At 38.6% G+C, this 24,124-nt stretch overlaps 1 protein-coding gene across 5 annotated transcripts in view; it reads right to left on the bottom strand.

The window, feature by feature from the left end:
• tpk1 (thiamin pyrophosphokinase 1) overlaps positions 1-23,723 on the bottom strand; it is a 54,249-nt gene extending 30,526 nt beyond the window's left edge. For 2 of the 5 annotated variants that reach the window (XM_044040368.1, XM_044040407.1), the window contains exons 1-6: positions 23,674-23,721; positions 22,418-22,445; positions 21,450-21,535; positions 17,522-17,596; positions 11,833-11,902; positions 813-885 (exon numbers count right to left, since the gene is read on the bottom strand). In XM_044040368.1, the coding sequence (XP_043896303.1) occupies positions 813-885; positions 11,833-11,902; positions 17,522-17,596; positions 21,450-21,492 (261 nt within the window). In that variant the 5' untranslated portion in view covers positions 21,493-21,535; positions 22,418-22,445; positions 23,674-23,721. Of the gene's footprint in view, positions 1-812; positions 886-11,832; positions 11,903-17,521; positions 17,597-21,449; positions 21,536-22,141; positions 22,210-22,417; positions 22,446-23,673 lie in introns of those variants that run through there. The other 3 variants (XM_044040378.1, XM_044040397.1, XM_044040388.1) reach the window with 3 other exon arrangements.
• Positions 23,724-24,124: the final 401 nt, after the last annotated feature.

The following is a 24,124-nucleotide window of genomic DNA, read 5'->3' as shown; positions in this document are numbered from 1 at the left end:
TTATCGGACTGAGCATCAACTCTCCTCAAGTGGTCGGGTTTGACATTTTGCTCGTTTTACACAATGGAAAGTCCACTTGATGGAAGAACTTTCATTTTATCTTTATGACCTTAGAGAGTTTAGCTGTGAACAACTGTCTTGCACAGATAGGTACATGGGGAATCAGGACTATGATGTCATCAGAAGACCTGGGCAGCAGTGGCTTCTACCTTGGGTGTGTTTTTAGCTTTCTAGCATATATATGTACCTGTATATTGCATTGCTTCTCAGTGTAATGTCCTCATGTAACATCTAGTCTTATAACTAGTCACTGTCAGCCCTTGAAATATAATTTATATCAAGGATTTACATTTTTCTAAATGTTTATTTGGTGGACTTCTTTTTTCTTTTTTTTTACTTTAAATTTTCTGTCCTGTTTACTTGCAAAGTAAATACATTAACCAAATGATTCCTTACAGTTTTAGTGTGTGTGACTGAATATCAATATGGAGTAATCTCCTTACAGCCTCTTGTTGTGGGTTGGGTGTTAAAAACCAGTCTGCAAAACAATCAAAAATAGTGTAGTATTTCAAAAGGAAATGGCTTAAGAGAGTTCAAAAATTCCATTTTGTGTGCCAGTCAGTGTTTCTGCAGTATTCATCTTGTGACCCATTACATTAATTGAGCTCCAAGCTGAAGGTGTTCTGACTTGCAGGTTGAAGGAAAAGTTTAAAGTCAGAGTGCTTTTTGTTTAGTGTGAGTACAATTGTGCTACTGCATGTCTGAGAGCACCTGTAGGTCTGAGAGAGTGCGAAAGTTGTGTTTCCACTCACCTTGTCAGCATAGAAAGCTTTGACCTCGGTCGTAATGGAATCAAAATCCCCACTGATATAGTCGGGGAGGAAGCTGGATGTAAGGATAGACAGAGTGGGTGAGTGAGAGAGTGAGAGGGTTAAGATTGCAAGAAAGACAGTCACAGAGACAAGGAGTATAAGTCAGAGATGGGAGAAAAGGGGGAGAGAGAGGACATCGGGGGCATATATCAGTCCTTTGATCTGTGCAACGAGAGGAGAGGAGTGACACTGCAGGGGAAATACGAAAAAACAAAGATTGACAGGGTGATTTTCTGTGATACTGAGCCTGGCCCTACCTCTATCTCTTTCATTCATTCACTCACTCACTCACTCACTCACAAAATACTCTTACAGAGATTGTCTCATTCTTTCTCTTTTTCTCTAAAACACACATAAACAAACAGAGAGGGAAATTCCATGCTCTTCACTGATCATATATCATATCAACATGTTCCATTACTGAGACTATATTGTCCACTCGAGCTCGGTTTGATTAAATCAGGTTTACAGTGCAAAGTGATGCTTTTATGCTATTTGCTTGTAAAACGTGTATTATATCTTAATAAAACGTTTATTTTCCCATTTATTTTCTGTGCCATATATACATGTTTGTCTTTCTTGAAGTAAAATCTGGCAGATTATAACTTAAAAGGCGATATATATTAAAATTAACGCCATATAAATAATAAAGATGAAACAATAATGATTTAAATCCAGTTTTGGAAGCTTATTGTTTGTGTAGCCACCTGCTGTACTTGAAAATTAATCAGCCTATTTTCAGGATATATTTAACTGTTTATCAAATGGAAAAGAAAAGAATCGTAATTTATTTAAATGCATTCTTTCACAACGCTTGTTCTGCATGGTTTAGAATTACATCCCAAAACAAAACATAATCCAACAATAAAGAATATTAATTGCTCACACCATAAACCTGCCAGAAAAGCCATGTTAATACATGCAATTATGAGGATTAAAAACAGAAAAGAGGAAAAAAAATAGAACACTCAGTAGGAGGTTTGGGAATTTGTGTACATGCAGGCTTTGCATTCTTATTTCTTCCAATCAAATACAACTGAGACAACCTGCATTCTCAGGGTGTTGGAATTAAGACGGTCTGTTGAGGATATAAGCAGCCAAAAAAATATACCAGCCAGCACCGAGTAAAACATTCCTGTCAGGGAAAGATGGACAGCTCTCTGTTTATTCCATTTATCTGTGTTTACATGTACAGAGCAGGACCACTCAGGGATGCAGTAGCCGCTATCTAGGGGCATTAACAGGTCTGACATTACGATTTCATGGTTGGTTGGGTTGTGTGTTTGTTTATGTGCGTGTACCCCGAGAATGTGGTGAGAGCGATGTTCTGGTTGGTTGAAGAAAGAGATACCGAAGGATTATTCTCTCCCGACTCAGTATTGCCATGTACACCGTCGAGATACAACCAAACAAACAGAACAACAATTGTACGCAATAAGAATCCATGAATCCATTTACCTTGGTGTTGTGCCAACTTTGCAGAACTTGGCTGCTTTAAACTGTATCTTTCAACCTGATAAAGGATTTTAGTTTGACACCTGGATTTTTACTTGAATATGAAACCTTCCAAGTCAGACATCAACAGTCAGCTTAGTGTAAGGACTATGCACTTCAGTTGAGCTGAAGCTGTATATCTGATGATCTTTAGAAGAAAGTTTATCTTTTGTCCAGTTTAATTTAAGATGTTTTATTCAAGGCATTACTCCTGTTCAACACCTAATCATTAGTTAGCTCAGACTTGAAGTGGTAGATCCACAGAGACGGGGGGGTATTTGGACAGAGCTGCCTCACCACTTTGCCTAAGTCTCTCAAAACGATACTCCTTTTTTTTTTTTGTTGGAGCTTAAGTCCACCCAGCTGCTGCTTCTGTAGGTCCCACTGGCACTAATTTAGACCCCCCTCTGAAAAGTGTCCCTTCTGACTGTGCAGTTTACCCTCCATGGGTGGCTAACTCTTTCACAAAGCCAAACTAATGACCGTACTTCCATTTAGCCTCTGGAGACCTCCTCACACCTGAAACTTTTCCCTGGGTGTGCAGAAATGTTACCTACTTCTTCACTTCATTATTTTCCTCACTAACTCTTGAGTCTATGTTTAATCCTGCTAATATCACTCATAAATGTCTCCCTGCAACTGTTGTGTCATAGCTCATTAGAAGCTTGGAAATGCTCTTGTAGAAAAATTAACCCTGACATACAGCATCCTCAAAGGCCTTTCCTGCATGAAGTTTGCATGTTCTCCCCGTGTGTGTATGGGTTTTCTCTAGGTTCTCCGGTTTCCTCCCACAGTCCAAAAACATGCAATATGGGGATTAGGAAAATTGGACACTGGACGAACTGTCCAGGGTGTACCCCACCTATCGCCCTATATCAGCTGAGACTGGTACAGCACCCCCAACAATCCTCATGTGGAGGATAAAGTGGTAGAAAATGGATGGATGGATGGATGGATAAAGCATAATTTGCATAAAATTGCAAATGATGCAGTTGAGATAAAAAAAAAAATTGGTTTCCTTTGTGTTCAGGTGCTTTTATGCACACCTTTCAGCAGGTGTGTGACTTTCAGTAATAATGCAAATATTTTCATACTCTTATTAGTTATTTCTGTCTTTCATTGCCAGCTCAAGCTCTCATCATTAGGCATGCCCATTGTTAGTGTCTGTTACCTCTTTAGGACCTTTTCAGGCATTAATACTGTCCTCGTCAAGACCAGTTGTCCTCACGGAGCCCGAAATCTGGTCCTAATGAGGCAGAACCTCCTTTCTACGGAACTGGTTAAGTTGAAGGCTCCGATTTGAATTGTGATTCGGTTAAGATTGTTTAGACTGTTCAAATGAATAGTGGTATAAATGCAGTGGACGGACCTGTGTGTGTACACGTGTGTGTCTATGCAAGTGACAGAGAGAGTGAGAAAAAAAGAAAGGGAGGAGTCGAGTGAGTCAAAGCTATACAACTATATATTACAAATAAATTAAAGATTAGCCATCAGCTCTGCTCTCCTGTCCTTTTGAAGATATGCAAACGCAAGCGCACTATTGTGTGATTCTATACCACATTTAAACAAATATGTCTGTATCATTTAAAAACTAAGTTACCATTATTCACACAAGTGTAAGTAACTTCTTTCCAAACAAGCTCACTGCCACCTTCACTCCAAACAACTTATTTTGAATTTCAATCTGGCCTCCATTAGAAGCTTTCCACAGAAATAGCATTTTCAGAGTCTCCAATGGCATGATGATGTCTTATGATGTGGGTAAATGCTCCAGTTTAGTGCTGATGGATCTCACCCTGCAGCCTTTGATACTGAAGATGAGAGAAGCCTAATTAAGCAGCTTAGGCAGAGGGTTAGTGTCTCCAGGGGAATCCTGTACTGGTTCTTCTGTGTCTATGTCCCTTTATATCTGAAACTGCAGCACTCTCCTGTGGTGTGCCCCAGGCTTCTATCTTGGGTTGCTTAGTATTTTTATAATCAGCTTCCCATAAGTCATATTATTTACAAATATAAAATACTTTCCGACAACTGTTACGATCTGAATACATAACTGTGTGTCTTTTGAGTCTGATGAAACTGATAAATTGTCCATTTCTGTGTTGTTCTCCATTTTTCCAGATAGCATTCATTCCCAGATTGCTCAGTCTATTGAATTAATTTTGTTTCGCTTCACGACCTTATCTTAGAGCCTCTTTTTTACACTTTAATAATAATAATAATAAAATAGACCCCTACATGGCCAGACACAAGCACACACCTCTGACCTGCTCCATCCTAACATCACCAGTAGGTCACGTAGCTTTTTTAATCTGGGTTTACTGATTGTCCCACTTGCTAAATAAACCCAAAAAGTGACTGTGTGTCTTTGAACACTGTGGAAAGTACTTGTGTAACATATTCAGCAGCTTCTTCGACTTGAAGACGGCTACGTTCATTTTAATAATGTTTTCATTGTTAATAACAAAGATAAATTAGCACAAAAAAATGTGATCCAGGCAAAAACCGTATCTGTCTACACGCATTCCCACACAAACACTTGCAGCATGTTTTCAACAGCTGCAAATCTGCAGGTAGACATGCAAACGTTTCCCCTTCTTACAAAACAGGATGCATCTCTATTTCCGAAATAACCTTCATGTGACAGATGGGATGAGACGTGACACTGGGCCTGATCAGAGCTTAACATACACGCGCACACACACCTATTTGACCTATGCACATGAATCCATTGGCTGATAGTACTTGACCAAGGACGATGTGAAACGCTCTATTTGTGCCTTTGTGCATGTGAATGCAGTTTGTGTTTGTGTGTCTGACAGTCTCCACTTCCACATTAATATTAACTGACACTTTAATTTGGATGGGAAATAGAGCATTTTACCACCAGTTTGTCTGCGTATTATGTGGCGGGGGATGGCTGTGTGACCTTTGCCTGTGTGTATATTTTTCTATCAGCCTGCCTCTCTCACTCTCACTGTTTCTTTCTCCTTCACACACTGCTTTCTCATTCACACTCTCTCCATATCTGATCTGATTCCTGCAATACTTACTTTCCTGTGTAATTAAGGCAACTTCCTTCCATCTAAGCCCTTCATCGTGAGAGAAAAATCTATTCCCCTATATATAAGTATACCTTATTAGACTGTCTTGTTTTCCTTCAAACTCAGCAACACATTGTCCCACCGTATAACCACTTAATTACAACAAATTGTTGTTTTATATTCTCTCCCTCTCCCAGCACAACTCGCCACCTTCCCTCATCGTCATCTCCTCATCCTTTAGGTGAGGCTCTGATTACTCCTCTAACCTCCACCCACCCAGTCAATAGAGGGAAGCTAATAAAAGGAAGAGAAATTATTTTGGATGACATCATTAGCAACCAGTGTCTCTACGGTAGTATAATCCTGATATTTACTCGAGACAAAATAAAATAACAAGTTTATTATCTCAGAATTCTATGAAAAGTCCCCTCCCACATAAAGCAGCCAGGCAAAAGCACAGTGAAATATTCAGCTCTCTGAGATACGGACGTCGATAACTGTACACAATGAGAACATTTTACAGACTTGCATACACAATCTGGAGATTGAGTGTGACAAGTGATTCGTCAAACGTGTCAACCTCTGTGTACGTGTTAAAGAATATTGCTTGATTGTGCTTCTAAGATGCTGTCCTCATTAGAAAAACAACATGATCAGTCACCTGTCAGAATGTAGCAGCTTATTGTCTTGTGAATAATGACTGTCCTTTCTCAGAAACAAAAGGCATCCTGCCGACAGTTAACATGCTCTAATATCATAACCAAATAGTTTCAGCTGTATGAACCAAACCTGAGGGAACCTGTGATGCAGATTGTAACACTGCTCTCTTTCATCCTCCCTTTCCAAACACGTATATGGTTGTTATTAAAAGGCCCTGCCTGGAGCCTGCTGCTTTATAGATGTGAATTGTGAAAGTGTGATCTTGCTTACATGCTGATGTGTCTTTAGGACATCTGTATTGCAACAGCCGAAAATGAAAACACCCGGCTGCACATGGTTGGATGTATGATCATGAAAGCAAATGTGTGTGTGTGGCTGTAGAAGCTGGCTTCCTTGTGAGTGTAACAGTAGTCAGTTACTACAGTAAATTTTTTTTAAGATACTGCAATTTATTGACTTTTATTTATTTTTATTTTATAATTACACAAAATGTACGTTTTAAGTTTTTATTTTTATATTTTATCCGGGTCACGGCACCAAGTGTAACCGGTGTAGTCTTTGTAGACTACCTCCAAAAGATATCCATTGTACGGTGAATTCTTCACAATGCAGACCGCAAAACTACACCGGTTACATGAGCACTTGTGAGATCCATGAGGGTCTCATCCAAAGTTAATCAGCGAGATGTCTGGAAACTAATAACCACACATGGCCATAAAGCCCCACATCTCTTACCCCCCAAACCACATACACTCAAGTTTATTATCAACATTACAGTAGTTTTACTATCTCTACTTAACAAAGACAACACGAGGTATTGAAATAGATAATTGTAATTTTAATCAGCCTTAACTGTTAGAACTCTAATTCAATTTACCTAACAAAAACTAATGGAACATGGAAACGCAAACGTGTAAAGCCCTCACATTATTAAGGAAGACCCAGTTCCCTATTCTCATCAGCTCAACTCACCATTGCAATTTTCAAACCAGAGCAATAAACACAGAGGGGATTTTTCAAATCAGTTCGTAATAGATAAACCTCACCTAGAGGGCAACAATGGGGAGAATATCAGGGCTGATGAAAACAAGTATGGCTATGGGCTTCTTGACAAATGATGATACAGGGATGAAAAAACAAACAGTGACAAACCAATATGAATAGGCTTTCCTACCGTTCCCTTCCTCTCTATCTGACAAAACTATGCTGAAAAATGACATTGACGTGTTTACATGAGAACATTAGTGTTTGAATTCGAACACACTTTGTGACTCTTCCTTCAAATTCCACATACGGCTGCAAGTTATATAATCTCCCCTCAGTTTAGCCCACATTACCTTCCATATTCATTCATATTATACCCATATTCTCAGGATTTGTTCGGACACACAAATAATAATAAAAAAATAATACAATTATTATTTGGAAACAAGAAATATAATCACTCAGATTGAATGTGGGCCAGGTGTTCTCGGCTATGACAAAAGAGCCAAAGCCCAAGTGAAAGCTGTTTTGATACAAATTTGGTTCTTTTGATAGAATGAAATTTTGTTTTGGCAGTTAGTCTGAAGCCACCTTGTATTGTCAGTAATCAAGAATTTACTAAAACATTATATTTGATCAGTACAGTTTACATATTCATCTCAACCTGAATGAGATCCACACTGACAGGATGTAGCAAGGGTTAGGGTTGATTATTGCTTGGTGAAATGCTGCCGTCATTTGAGTGGTTACTGCTTGGTTGCACCAATCTAAAGGAATACTTCACCGATTTGTATTTAGCTTTGTATTCCTAGAATAGGGGTAGTATTTTTGAAAAATTGTGCTTCCCAACCTCAGTTTCACCTGAGTCGAGAAATATGTTTTTTTTTACGTGCCCACCAGTGACACTTAGTCCGAGCCTTGGTCTGAGGCTTGAAACTTAGGCCCACTCCTAGGGGGACAAGACCTGCACATATCTGCACATATGACTGCTAATTAGCATTCAAATTAATGACAAGAGAAGCACGAGTAGAACAGCATGACTTCAGTTAGTGAATAATTGTCGTAATTGAGATTCAATACCAAGACAAAAATAAGAGTGGCGGACATTTCTAAGAGCAGTAAACCTATCAGCCACGTATATCAGCAAAGCACACAACTGTATTATATTTTTATACGGTATGGGACATGCATGAATGTCATCAGAACATCAGAATAGGAAAAACAAATCAGTGATGTATGACTCGAGTGTTTCCATTATTTATTTTACATTAGCTAAGCAAGAGCATCAAGATCACTGCCAAACATCTTCTGTTTCTGAGTTATGATGTGGTGTAACAGCCAGAAAGGTGTTTTGCACAACATTATCATGTCAAGATGAAGCTGAAATGCGCCACTTTATCATTTTACCTAATTGGATATTTCCCTGAAAAGCTGCCATAGTTAAACTGTACATTTTTGAGTAATATTCAAAAATGTGCATTGGCTTTTGACCACCAAAACCTAATCAGTTCATCCTCAAATCCAAGTGAACGTGTGCTCGGTTTAGAACGTCTAAGTGACCTTTACCTTTGACTTCTGACAACCAAATTCTAATCAGCACAAGGTGTAATAAAATTCCCACGATTCCCTGTGTAATCGTGATTTACAGTTTGTATTTTCTGTGTAGAGTCTTTCCTCCTCATACCATTCCCTCTGTCTGGGCAGAAAATGACATTCAACATACTCTCCTCCTGTAGCAGAGCAGGGAGCTATGGAGGCTGACCAGAAACTTTAAACCTAATTATTTATAAACGCACACCTACAGTCACAGGCCAATGTACACAGAACTGTCAAAAAGTGACAACGTCATTTGAAATCAACATAAAACTTTCCATTTTCACCACCAGACATGTCAGACAGTTCCCCTTAATTGATTTTCTCACAAAATGTAACAAAATAAATGTTCACCAGCTCAACCGCAGTGAATGTGGTCAAAATAATGACCCTTTTAAAACTGGATGTTAAAAGCAGACATTTTCCACCGCAGTGAGGCAGCACAATTTGTTGGCATTACTTGCCGAGAGTTTGTGGGATACTGATCATTTCATGAGTCTGTTGATGTGTAATCTACAGCTTAGATGCAGGCTCTGCACTGGATGTATTAATCAAAAGCAAAAATCACCTAGTTGCTATTTTGAACTGTGAGAACTGTGTGAAATTCTCCTTGTAAAGTAATGGTTTCATTCATACACAGCTTGTGGGAAAAGTGATAGTCCTAACTAAGCCGTGGCCAGGAAACCTTTTACCTAGTCAAGGACATGAACCATAATACATTACTGAACACATAACCTCCGAGTAAATTCACCTTAATGTTATGGCAACAATTGTTATTAGCTGGTTTATTTTTTAGTGTCCTGTGTGACTTGAATTGACAGTAATTACCCAAACTGGACTATCTGTTGTGTTAATCCAGACCTGGATCTCGTTGGCCGACAGGACTGTGTTTCTTCGAGGAAAATAAATGTATGGTATTGTTTTATTATTTTATATATCTTTGTGGCTAGATCAAATTGTTGCATGGCTGATACAAACATAAACACAAACATACCCTGCATGACACTGCTGCTTAGCTACCTCTTATATCTTTGTTTCATCTTTTCTTTTGCTTTTCATTTTACTGCATCTCTATCAACACTACTGCTGTTGTTCTAGCCCCCGTCCTGTAAAGATATCATAAAACTTGGCTTTGATTGATTACTTACATCTCCCTCTCCATTCCATCCTCTTCCTCTCTGTAGTCCATTATGTTAATGTTAGGTTAAATACATCTTAACTTGGTGGTGATTAATTTACACATCCCTGCAGGATGATTTACACATCTTTTACTCCTCTTCCTCTTCCTCCTCCCCTTCTCTTGGCTATTTCTTTCTTGCAGCATCTATCCGTGTGCAGTGTATAATTTTCTGGGACACATGCTGATGTTAGGCTGGGCTAAAAGGGAGGTCTGGCTGTCAGCGCCACTGTGTAGACTGCTGACAGTGCTCAAACTGAAAGGTCAGAGGATGAATCTGTGACAGAACGGAAGCATGAGCAATAGTTTGGGGACCGGGGAAAATATGCGGAAATGAACGAAGATGCCTGACAAAGGACATGGTCACAGTTGAATAAGTCATGTTGTGAGGAACATATATCATTTTAAATAAAAACTGTAATGCTCCCATTCTAAGTTTCTCTGTTCAGACTCGTTTCCATCAAAAAAAAAAAACATTAATATAAGAGAACTATAATTGTCAGTCATGGTCTCAATCTTAATCCCTGTTCATGATTTCTGCAATAGTCTGTCCTCCAGAAACGTTGTTATATGATATTGAGCCAAAGCAACAGATATATTATTGATATCAAAATGTCTTAACTTTGGGATTATCACTTTACTTGTCAGAAAATAAGTTTTCGTGTCAGCAAGGTCTGTTTTTCTTATTTGAGTAATCTATAGCACAAGATATAGCACAAGAAGCATCGAGTGCTTCTTTTGTACAGCTGTATAATCAAGTGAAGTGTACAGCAATGTGCTATTAAAGCTACAGTCTGTAAAATTGCTTCTAAAACCCTCTATTGCCTTTGTTTGTCGAAAATCCTCCTCAAGTCCTGATAGTCATCAATAAATAAAGCTGCCTGAGAAAAACAATCTAGTGTCCGTGAAAGGCAGGACTAATCATTTCATCTCGACTGAATGGATTGATGCGCTGTCACTAACTGAGCTGTCTATACCCGCATGGTTCATTATAATAATATAAGGCGTTGTGTAGATGATTTTCACATAATGCCGTCCGCTTCCACAAAGCTGTCCTCCCAGCTGTATCTTCCACTGAGCTCCTAGCAGTTATCAAGTGGTACAGTACACGTTCAGTGTTTCGAGGGTAGTGCTCATGAGATGACACACCAGTAGAGCTGCAACTAACAATTGTTTTCATCATCGATTAATCTGTCAATTATTAATCGAGTTTGGTCCATAAAATTTTAATAGATGATGTTCTCAAATGTCATGTTTTGACTACAAACCAAAATGATTCACTTTTAATGATTTTTTGTTATATGGAGCAAAGAAACTAAGAATACATTCACATTTAAGAAGCTGAAACAATCAGAAATCGCGTTTCAATCATGAAAAAAAGCTTCAAACCGATTAATCTATTGTCAAAATAGTTGACAATTCATTTAGTAATTGTTTCAGCTCTACACACCATACACTGGCTTTTCTTTCAAAAAAGGGTCTCAGAGATAAATTACAGACGGGAACTTTAAACATGCCATGAAGGACTTTAAACTTACCATCTAAAATAAGTTTGCCCCGGGAAAAGGCAAGAATGCTTCAAGAAGACAGCATCATCTTTTTTCAAAGAATGTCCTCACTGCAGACAGTAACAACTTCAGACGGTCGTTGCAAAGACAGAATTGTAAGAACATGCACATGAACAAACACATAACATCACATTCACACCCATAAATAAAGAGCCCCTCACACTCACATTCTGGGTGTTAATGTGTGAAAGTCTCAACACCTCTGGAACCAGTGGGTCCCAGAACCATCTCTTTTCCTGACAGCAATCTTCCATTAGCCACACAATCGAAAAAAAAAATGTGGTTGTAGAACACACACCTACAGTTTTTTTTGGTTCACCTTGAACACTCAAATGCTCCTCCACATGCAACCAGACACAGTGCTGATGCACCCTTGGAGAAAGATGTGTAGGTGAAAACACACGAGCTCCATAAATGTGAATGTTTGCACAAAACAGACTCACCTGTTACAACCTCCAGCAGTGATGTTGTAAAGGTGATTGGCAGCTCCATCCGCACACGCCTTCAAGAGAGCTGTGCAGACACAGAGCAACCGAGTGACACTTTAGTTTGTGTAAATGAGAACAATTAGTTCAAACTGAAAAATACACCTTTCGTTCGCTTCACTTAATGCATCAGCTGGCAGCATGCAGGTGTAATTTATGCGAGAATATTTATTTTTTTAATTTCACAGAAGTCGGATACAAACAGCAGTGGCACACACTTATGATACTTGGCACTGGAGGAATTCAACTCTAAACTGATAGTCAAAAAAATAAAAAAAAATGTGGCCTGCCATTTGTGTGTGCAGCTCTGAATTTATGTACCTTTATTCGTAACTGAAATTGTGTTAAAACCTGCTGATTTTGTCAGCTTTGTTTATCAGTATCGCACTATTATAAAGACATATCTTGTCTATCTCGTCTAACATGAACACGTGTCAACATAGTGGGCTACGGAGGTGTTCCTGATAACTTGACAACTCGGCGTGCATTGGACTTGTGGAAGCACAGAAGCGTTATAAACATAAAAAAAACACCAACAGTAGACAAGTAGACAGAAACATTGTTATCAAGGAAAAAAAAACTAATTCAATCACTCCCTGCCCAAATTGAAACAGTTTCAATACGGCCCAAATAATTTAGAGACTACAAAAGAAATCACACAGACATGTAAAGCATTATTGTTAATGTGAAAAAGCAAAGTCAGTGAAAGGGAAAGAGCACTTATCTTTAGAGATGTTAAAGACCGACACATTTGACAGTGATTTCCCAAAATGGTATTCTTGTTCTCAGAAATTAGATGCAAACTATTTGCAAATGTATTCTCTTCTGTGGCCTCTGTTCCATTTAAATTGAGCAACCTATTTTTTTAAGAGCCCTTTTTCTGTTTCGGACTGTTGTGGTACACACGGGGGAAAAAAACTTGAAAGAATCAGCTGTGGATTTGTACTTGAACCTTGTTTAAAACAAAGTACTGCCTGTGCCAAAGGCGCGGATAAGCTTGTCTTGGGTTTTTATGCTTGTCTCATAGGCTTTACATCCATGTGTCATTTCTCAGAATCCACTCATCTAGTGTGCACTTGCCTCTGTGCATGTCATTAGTCTGGATGTTTGGAGTTTTTGTCTAAAGATTCCATTCACAGCTGCTTACAACTTAAACATATAGACTGGTTTAATATATGTAGGCATAAGAACTCTCACACTGCACACCAGCTGGGTAAGTGGACTTTAAATTAAAAAAATTGAGAGAATGTGGTAAATCTAAAAATCTTAAAATGGACACAAAGAAAAACCGGTTCATCAAAGTTTCACTGCATAGACATCTCATTTTGAAAATATTGCTGAACATATTCTCCCACGTCAATAGTGCAACTAAAATGTAGATTTCAAAAGATATTGAATTCATGAAATTGAAATAAAAAATCAAGATGAATTCATTTCAGCCACTTAATTTGCTGTTCCCAACTATTATTATTAGTATATCTGACTTTAAAAAAATCAAACAAGCTTCATCTCGGTTTGAAAGTCAGACATACCCACTAATTGCAGTGTGAAAGAAGCAAATTCTATACCCTGTAGTCACACAATTCTTAAAACATTATTAGTGCGACAGACCCTTAAATATGTGTCAGGGATAACGAATAGGGAGGGGCTCTTTCTCCATCTCATCCTCATGTTTGATACAAAGTGAGAAAATGCTGATGCTTTTTCACTGATGGAAGAAAGACACTTCTATTCAAGGTGCTGCTTTTATCCTTAAACCCTGCCTGATGCTGTCAATGATTCACGTCAAAAAGAGACTGGAAAGTAAATGACTCATTATCTCTGACAGAGTGAGGCAGAGGTTGTAAAACTTTTCCTGAAAACAAGAAAAAAAAACTTCTTCTTAAGACTTAACTGACAATTGAAAAAGAATCAGTCATTATTTGTGAATAATCTCTTTTCTTATTTTCTGCAGCGTTGTAACGGCGTTTGTTTTCTGCTGATTCAAACTGCTATTATTAGATGTTTAATAATTACACTGGCACTCATTTCACACAATGAAAGCAATTTAGTTTATAAACGAGGCAACGGTAACTAGATTAAACTCAATAGATGTGTTAGTCTAGTACATCTGCACGTATCAAAATATCATAATATATTCAAACCCCTATTTGTTGGGGGTTCTTGTATGCCGGTTTGTATATTTAATGTTGCTGATAGTTAAATTAATCCATGCATGCACTTGTTAATTTTGCATGAGTCATCATTCCTGCACGTCATAAAGAGTGTTGCTTGTGAAAGATTATCTGCACATTTACACTTAACCCATTAAACTCAGCGGAGAAACAATTACTGCCATTCTCTCACTGAAGACAAGGACTGTTTCAAGTACGCCACGATTTTGACGCAGTGGCCAGAGCCAACGCCTTCGTCTTCTTGTTCTCCTGAGAGTTTTGGAACTTGACGAACGCGCTCAACCGACAATCACGTGCAGAGCCACGCTTGTGTGAACCGTGACGGTGATATGACACAAGGCGAGCGGGGACAACGGAGAACCGTCAGAGGAGATGACCCTGCAAATAAACGAGCTATCATAATCCTTCCCCGCAGACCTCTGAACCAAATGCTCTCCCGTCACTTACTCTGCTGTATGATAGATCCACATGGTGGGCAGCAGATAAAGCAGTCCCATACACATGACTAAACATGCCATTTTTGCTTCTTTTTTTTTTATCAACTACAGGATGTCACTGCGGAGTTGGATGGAGGGACGATGTGAGTAAATATTCTTGCAAAAATACACACACACAAACACACCTTTTTGTGGGACATTCTATAGTGCTCCAATATTGATGAGGTTAGAGGTGAGTGTTAATACCTGTCAAGTTAAAGTTCCTGAGCCGCACAAGAGAGAGTAAATGGTCATGAAGAGTGGCAAAAATATTGCTATCCCTATTATGATGCCTTGACACCATTCCTTCATCTATCAGCCTACCTCTCCTCCTCTGTCAGCCTGTCTTCAGAATCACCTTGCTCTCTGCACCTTGCCTTGAAATTGATTGATTTCCTGCACAAACATCTCATTTTATTTCTCTGGAGTTCCCACCCTCCTACTCTTTACTCTTCTGCTCTGTCCTCTTTGTAATTCTAGGTGGCACAGTTTCACAAGCTCTTCTGCTCATTCTCTCTGCCTTTCCTAAGACTGTCTATCTATTGGGTCTCCCAAACAGCATCTCTCTTCAATTTCTATACAGTTGCTTCATATGATACATGTGCTGAAATTAAGTGCAGGACGTGTGTACGGGGCACATTATCCAAACAGCCTTGATTGCGTGGCTGATACTCAACTGATGGATAGGTGATGTTCACAAACTTCGACTTCAGCAAGCTGCTCCACATCAACACATGATGAAACGAGGCACTCGAAGTAAACAGCTTTTTGTCTTGTAGAGAGAATCGCCTTGGCTGATTGCTTTATTGAATTGCTTGTTTGTGTTCTTGCGTGGCGAATAAGTGAAGGATTTGCAAGCAAGTAAATGAGTGACTGATTGAGTGAACAAGTGACTGACTAGATGAGGAAGTGGGTGACTGATGGACTAGATGAGCGAGAGGATGCACAAGTGAGATAAGCAGCTTGATCCCACTTCACAACACCACACTTGGCACCTGTGAATGAGCTTCACTTTGATCAGTGCTATGCTCCTCCAGCCTGTATCGCTCCTCAGCCACCCTGCTGATCTACCTCTCCCACAGATGATGAGGGGGCCCAGGGGCACCACATCAGAGGACCTGAGAGTACTGAGTGCATGTTTGTGTGTGGATGTCTGTGTCTGTCAGGGTGGAGACCTGGCTATGATGCCTCCAGGTGAGCAATCATCTGGGGAGTGACACGTGCACTCAGGCACCTTCACACACACTAACATCTGCTTGTCCCATAAACAACATTAAAATTAAATGGCATATTAAGTGAGGGATGATAAACTTGCTTGATGTGTGTTCATCATCAAACTATATGAGAGATTTCGGATTTGTCTTTTAACACGCAATCATCATCATCATCCCTTCAAACTTCCACAACTCTTATGCTGCAAAGAGCAAAACTGATCGAGAAAACTTCTCAATTCCGGGCGTGCACAACACAGCAATGCTGCCTTTGCTCGTGGCACTTCAATAACTGCCCAAAATCTATCTGAAACTTTTCTGTAAGTAGCCTTGTCTAAACATGGGCAAATGCCCAAATCTGCCCCATGACCAAGTACATCTGATATGCTCTCACCAACGACACAGCAGCTTGGTTACATTCCCAAGAAATTGTGTTCCTATATTACTGGCAAACATTGAATGTAATAACAAAAATAAACAAATGGAACAATCAACGAAGGGATATGCAATTCATTTGCATCATATTTAATCCCTACACTGTGCAGGGCTGATCACTAAACCAAAATATCAATCTGCAAGCTTTGCTTAGGGTCAGTTACAGTCCACAAAGCATAAAGAATCTATTACATGTCTAATATGTCGCCATGCTGGTGCAGTGAAGCAAATTGAACAGAAAATTGAAAAAAACTTTTCATTTAAATGTTGTTTGCGCTAATAATGGAAATGCATATCAAATCTAATTATATGTGCAATTTATTTTATAGAAAAGGAATTTGATTTCTTATCTATAGAAAACTACTGTTTCACTGTACACAGCGCAATGCTTTAATTTTATACTGCTTGGCATCAATTAAGCCATTTGTTTTACATTTTTTAAGTAATGCAAATGGTATGCATGTTTTCTTTCTTTAAATTATGTTTTTTAGTCTAATAGACTATCCAAACAATCTTTATCTTGAGGCAGCAGGCAACCTTTAGTGTGGAATTATGTGAGGAAATTGCTGTCAAATGTCATTAAATAGTGTATGTTCCACAGGTCTTTTAGTGAAAAGGCACAACTCCGGAGAGCAGCATCTACTTAACTGTGTGACTGCAGTGTGATGGAAAAGCCGAGGTGCCTCTTGGGTTTTTTCACCCCCAAGTTGATAAAAAATGTCAAAGCTGTGTTCATTAAAATTTAAATGGATGTGGTTTTAATTACAAGTTTGGTTTCAAAGTTGCCGTGTTTGACAAACATGTTTTCTGATCGCTTAAGTTAAGTCTCATAACTAGGTTTGCCTACAGTTTCACAGTTTTCACTGTTATTTCATCGCATCATTATGAAAAACGTGAGGAACCACTGATCCAAGGCAATTCTTTTGACTCTGCTGTTGATAATACAAACGCATGCTTGATACTGTTTTTTATATTAGTTCATGTTCAGTTAGTGAACTCTGCAGGTGAAAACACAAAGAAAGAAAGAAAGAAAACACAAAGAAACAACGATGGGATTACAGTGTTTGCAGTGCAGTTTTAAATCTGCTTTGTGTATTTAAGACGTCACAGGCAAGTAGCCCAACCGCTATTTATCAATGCATCTTGCAAGCAAAACCTCGACAAAACCTGTACAGAAGTTTTCCTTACATGCTTCAGTCTTGTGAAAGCTAAATAATTTTCACTGTGGATTTAATAATTTCAGAAGAATGAATAAAAACCTCAACCTTGCACATCAAACAGAAAACAAGGGGACACAAAGAGAGTTTATTTGTTAGTTTTTTTTCTGTGCAGTGTACGATATGTACTGTACCTTTGCTCCAGAGGATGTGTAGGTAGTTCGCATCCAAAGGCTGATTCAGAATTATCAGACAGATACTTAGCGAGCCTGTGGAAAGGGGCAGAAAGAAAAGAGCAAATTAATGAATCATACACAATTAGACAAAGACACAGACGGGGTGTAATAGGCAAATAGCAAAAACAGTAACGACACATCACTATTTGCATATTCAAATCAATATCTAATAAATCCAGATTAGAGGTTGCTGTTTGTGGCACTAAATGTGCTTGTTAAGGCGCAAAATAAACACAAAGCCATGATAAGGTTATTATCATGCTCTGCGTGGAGGCCTGCTTATGAAAAAGGATTACAAACAGAAACTTTTTCAAACAAAGTCGAGATTTTCTTTGTGTTTAATTCATTTCCCAGTCAATCTGATAAGACGTGGTATGCTTATACGATAATGAAACCTAGGCAAAGCAAAGACTTTGTGAATCCAAAGTTTGGATCCAATTTAACGTGGAGTCACAAAGCCTTCATTAAAAGGTAAATCACTTCAGCATCTTATTGGTGCTCATCTGAATACCTTGCCCTTGATGACACACCATCTGTAGCTTCGCTCCTTCCTCCTAGTCTAGCTTCATGTCACCATGTCAAACAAACTTTCAGTCCCAGACATTGATTTATTTATTATATAAATCGATTTTCTTCTTTAACCCCTGTATCCATCTTCATTTTTTGGCTTTGTTTTCTTTTGCTCAGCTGCTAATGCAAATTCCCTGATTAATACAAAAGAACTGTCAACTTTCATAAGAGACAAAATTATGGGAGACTTTGCATTGATTGGTAAAATAAAACGCATAGCTCCGATAAAAGCCCTAATGGACTCGAGACTAAAGCGCAACCCTTTTTCCCTGTCTGCACTCTTAGATATTTAATTGCTTGTTCATTTACAGCATGTGTCCTTTTCATGTCTCCCCTTTTATAAATTATTTCTCATCTATTTTTAAAGTTTCACTCTTCTGTGGCAAAGCCAAGAATGTCTTATGCTTCAGCAACGGCACATTCCAGGCCAGAAAAAAAAGGCGAGAGTGAGGATGAAAAGAATATGTTTGACGTTTCATGAAATTCTCTTTGCAAAAAAAGTGCATCACCCTGTATGCTGAAGAATCCCTAAAAGTGTAAAAGTGCATTTTGGCTTGGCTGAGGAAAAGGTCCTTTGGGTTTGTGGCTTTGTTGCAGCAGTAGGCTTGATGTTGTTAAAAATTTCACATCACTGGAAGGTCATTTCCAAACGAAAGTCAACCCTCAGCCCCGTATGTTAAAAGGGAAGAGGAGGGGAGGTAGAAAGGAGAGAGAGAAAACACAGAGCGGGAGCAAAAGACAGGAGAACACATGGAGAAGAAGGAAAGGGGTCAAAGAAGGAGGAGTACATTTGTCAGTCTTGTCTCTTAATTGGCTGGAGGTGTACAAAGAACAAAACACAAACTCAACCAGCCGTGACTTTTCAAATAACCCTTCTCTGTACAAGCATCTAACCTCCCCACACATACACACACAAGGAGATGCGCAGCCTTTTGTGCACTCTGTTCAAAGAAATGTCACCTTGGGTTCCTCTTTTATAAGTGCTAGACGGCGTAAATACCACAAACACACATGTACACCAGAAAAGTCCTAGCCCATCATAACTTAGTACATAGATATTTAAGTAATTTATAATGCAATGACATAGTAATCCACAAAATTACATCTGGGAGATTAGTGTGCGCTTGAATTTGTTCTGTTTCTGCAAACTAATCGCGATTATTTGCATATTACACTGTGAAATCTTGAATTGATTTGAACAGTCACCAGTGTAGCCTGTAATGCTTAGCTAACACATTTAAGTAAACATTTGTCTCAATGGATGCTTCGCAAATGCTGATGCTGCTTCTTTCCGAAGTGAGCTCTTCTTGACTGATGTTGGCCTTTGTGTTATTGATTTTCAAGCTGTGGCGGCACTGAAAATCAACATCAGTGGTGTGTTCTTATCCTGAACTAATCACATACATGAAAGGAGGCATATTGTATGTGCACATACAGAAGCATAATTGTAGTTGCATTTGTGGGTTAAACAGCTTATTATAGATATCTGAGAATGGAGATGGAGAGGGAGAGAAACAGGTGAAATGCAGAACAGGAAAGTGTAATGCAACTTTGCAACATTACCTATTATCAATCAGCCACGACAATAAAACTGCTAACTGGTATTTCTGATGAGGCCGATAACTGTATTTGAGAGTCTTCAGAATCTCCAGAAAAAATGTAAATCTAATTACCGATGGTTCAGAATGGACTATTTCAAAACCGGGCACAGATGTGAGCCACAACATTAAAGCCAGTTTTAATTTGGGGGCCAATCAGTGTCTGGTAAATTGTGTTGGACTAAAAGCCTATAGCTTTTGTTCCTCCAGTGATACTCATCATTTGAACAGGACACATTATGTTCATCATGTTCTTCATAAAAACCACATTTTGTTGCTGCTGCAATCTGGATGGAGAGTGAACTGCCTGAACCAATTGCACGCAAAGATCCCACAAGTGAGAGCCAAGGCAGATCACTGGAGAATCACAGACATACTGTTTGATTGACACTGTCCACTGCGAATGTCAAACATTAAATCTTCAAACTGGCACAAACATTGATTGATTTGCGGCGAATGCAGGTGCGATAGACAGAGGTATGCAACAAATCACTCTCTGCCTTCAGCTATGCCCCTATTGCTTTTTGACAGTTTTGCTGTTGCCCAGACTAAGCATTTCATAATATCTGATATACATCATCACCAAGAGACATTCTGACCAATGGAGTCCTACTGTACATCCAGTATGAATCCAGTACAACCTGCTCTCTATAAAATAGATAAATTACATAACTGTAGCTGTACAAGACAGACATTAGAGATGGCGGGAACAAAGTCTGCTCTACAGGCCAAACTGATGTACGACTCCCTTGACCTTTTCCTCTCTCTCTCTCTCTCTCTCTCTCTCTGTAAAATCTGCCCTTAGGCTTATATCATCTTTCCTTCCTCCACATTCGTGCACACATCACCATGGAGGTCACATAAACTTTAAGAGCAGTGGCTACAGGCAGCTGTAACCAGCTTTCTGCTCCGGGCAGTGAGAGCTGCTGACCATCTGGAGTTCTTTGTTTGTTTGTTTTTAAAGCATAAACGGATAGAGAATTTGGTCATCATTATGGAAATAAAATCATCCAACAAAAACTGCACAGAGAATGCATGTGCATCTACTGAAGATGCAGATTACATACAAATACATGAAGCCTGAGGGTGAAAAATCATATAACATTCTGTCTAACACACAATAGCAGTTCACCATCTGCTGCGATCGCTCTTGCCAATCTTTGAATGTACTATAACCAAACTCCAAGCAGCCTAAGAACCTATGTGCATTGTATAAAAACAAAATGATGAGCAAAAAAGCACACATGATGTTTACTCATTGCACAAACTCACGTTTTGCTTCACATTGGGGAAATGTTTCTCTGTTTAGTGAGTGTTTGTTTTCTGTTCATTAAGAAGTTGAAAACCACAATTAACTGGTTTCTTCAACTTTTTTAAATAAGAAGCAAACTGAATCTTTAATGAACTGACATTTTTCACGATAGTTATCAGAATGGCCTAATCTGAAAACATTTAATCTTGACAAGGTTTTGCCCATATTAATGTCCAGCCTTGGACAAAGCTGTAATTAGCAGCCCGCCAGTTATGAACAAAACACCTCAATAACATCGATTTCTAAGTAGAGCTCAAGTAGAAAACCTTGTAGAAGTAAGTAAATAAATTAAACGGTTCTCAATGTCTTTCATATGACATGCATTTGTGTCAGTGCAAGGATCTTTATATTTAATTGTGTGCATCTGATTGCAATAAGGAAATGTATACATGATTGATTACAGTACCTGAGGGCAGCAGGCAGTCCAAAGGTGTTAACTCTTTATCCATGGCTAGGATCCAAAGAGGTCCACTTTCTAATCTGCCAACTCACCTGGAAATGAAAACAAGGGAATACACACTATTGCTTCTTATCTGCTCTTTTTTTTCCATAATAAATCGATGTCTAGTTTAGTCCACAAACCAAAATGATTTAGTTTTAACGATTTCTTTGTTACACGGACAATAGAAACCAGAAAATATTCACATTCAAGACGCTGAAAAATCTGAGAGATTGTTTTAATTATTAAAAAACACCTCAAACCGATTCATTGATTAGCAAAAGAGTTGAAGTTTAATTTAATAAGCGATTAGTAATCGATTTATTGAATAGTTGGTGCAGCCCTAATGTGAATGGAGATCAAAACAGTGCAAAATAACCATCCCATTTTCTCATAAAGCTTTCTGATATAAGGACATTTCTTGTGATGTCGAATGACTACCATAAGATTTGCAGTTTAAAATAGTACAAAAAGCAGTACCTATAAGTAATATCACATTAAAACAGGGAAAGACAACAAATGATCACATTGAATGAAATAATAACCAAATAATCATTAATTATTAGTTAATTATGTCATCACAGCACAATGTGCTCCCTATGCCACTTTAAAAACAGACAATGCATGAACAACAAAAACATTAAACAAACATACTGCACCTTGACAGAACTTTTTCACCTTTTAACTTTAGAACACAGTTAGCGCAGCACAGTGGAGCGTGTTGTGATTAAGGGAGATGGGCAGGTAATGTATTTATACACTGACCTCAGCTAAACATTTACCAGCAGGCCACACCTTGTCACCGTAATGGTGAGTGTTAATTCCCTCCAACCCACATACACACATCCCAGCTAGTCTAAATAATGTTAATGACTGCGGTATACTACACATAGTTTGTGAACAGACTAATGATGTAATCATTATATTACACACACCTCTTCTCTGATCATGGCGTCACCACTCCTGGAAATAAAAAGTGGAAAGTCAAAGTAAAACACTTTCTAAATGATTTTCTTGGAAAAGCAGTGAGATTGTTTACGTTACACATAGTGAATCAAGTGCTGCGATTCAAACTGATGTGCACTGGTGAATTTCACTTCACTATCTTGTGTTGTGTCAGTATAAATTTGTATTTATTACAATTTTATCAGTCTAACGTGCTACTGTCTTCCTTATTTGTCTAGTCTCATGGTTGGTATTTATATTTGTTTTGTAAGAGTGTTATGTATATTGTGTCACAATGTTTCACATTTCATTGAGTAAATTCTTTGACTTATGTATTCGCAGGGCACGATTGTGACAATATGGAAGTAAAATTATAGAGGAAAGGGTCAAAGGTCAGGGAACCAGCAGGTTTGGATATAACTTAGGGACTGGAAACAGTCCCTAAGTTGGCTCAGAAGTGTTTGTCTCCAACACACATGTTCTGACTCTAAACTTTATCACTGGCTAACAAGTTGGAGCTAAACTAAGCTGTTGTCCGTGACTTTTGTATGATGTTAATGTTTTGACTAGGTAAGCTGAGGTCGGAGTGACCCTTCTCCCAATATGGTGTGTTTATCAGGTTTGGTAGCCAAGGCGCAGTTACGTAACAGTAGCATGAGGGCTGGAGTGTAAAAGACTGTTCACATTTCAGCTCAAGAGAGGCTATTTGACTGTTGCTCCACTGCTGTGTAGTATGTACATTGTAAATGAAGCTTTGCTTCACTTTAGGCTGTAAAAATGTAATGTTTTTTTTTCTCCACAACATTGAAAGCCCTGTTATCGTTCCCCCTGCTAAAATCAATTCATTTTTGCATTACAAATATTTGGTAGGAAACATTTTAAATCGTATTTACAACATATTATTGATTTCTCATTGACTGCATGATGCATTTCCACAACTTACACAACAGCATTTCTAAGCGCTTTTTTAAAAATATCTGTTTAGGAAAGCGGACTCTCATTCATTCATTCATTCATTCATTCATTCCAGTCTGTCCGTGTTCACCCTCACTGTATTACAGCCCTATTACAATGCTGTGCAGCTGTGAGCGACACTGCTTCTTCACGTTGCCTTTCGATTAAAAAACCCTTCTATTCTGTCAGAAAACAGTCCACAGTCTATCGCTACGCCTCCCGACTGAAAAGACAACAACATTATGTGTTAAAGTAATAATGTAATACTTCGTAACTAAGATAAAATACTCACAACGTGTAACGACTTCCGCCATTGAATGTAAACAGCCGAGGAGAGTGGAGGCAGCAGAGAGGAGGGAGACTCAAAGTATGAAGACAAGCTGGAATTAGTTATGGGGACCTCTAGAGGTGACAAATGGAACTATATTTTTCTTGATACATGGAGCAGCTCTTCAGTGAGATTTCTCAAAGGCAGTCCCATAAGTTTTTAAAGAGCCTCTTGGGCTCTCCAGCAAATTGAGGAATAATTTAATTTTACCCTCAGTCTCATTCACTGGAAATCATCTTAATAAGTGAGACACTATTCCAATCACTGCTTTCACACACTCTTCACTGTAACTATCATTATCTGTGTCATTACTGAACAGATGTCCAGAGTAAGTTACCAAATCAACAAAACAACATCTGGATTCTTAGAAACACATCTGCCAAGGAAATTATGTTTATTGGCTGTGTTTGTCTGT

Source organism: Solea senegalensis, linkage group LG1 (assembly GCF_019176455.1).
Source record: "Solea senegalensis isolate Sse05_10M linkage group LG1, IFAPA_SoseM_1, whole genome shotgun sequence".
In the NCBI taxonomy this organism is placed as follows: domain Eukaryota; kingdom Metazoa; phylum Chordata; class Actinopteri; order Pleuronectiformes; family Soleidae; genus Solea; species Solea senegalensis.
Note: the sequence above shows the minus strand (reverse complement) of the source record. Positions and strands in the feature narration are given on the sequence as shown.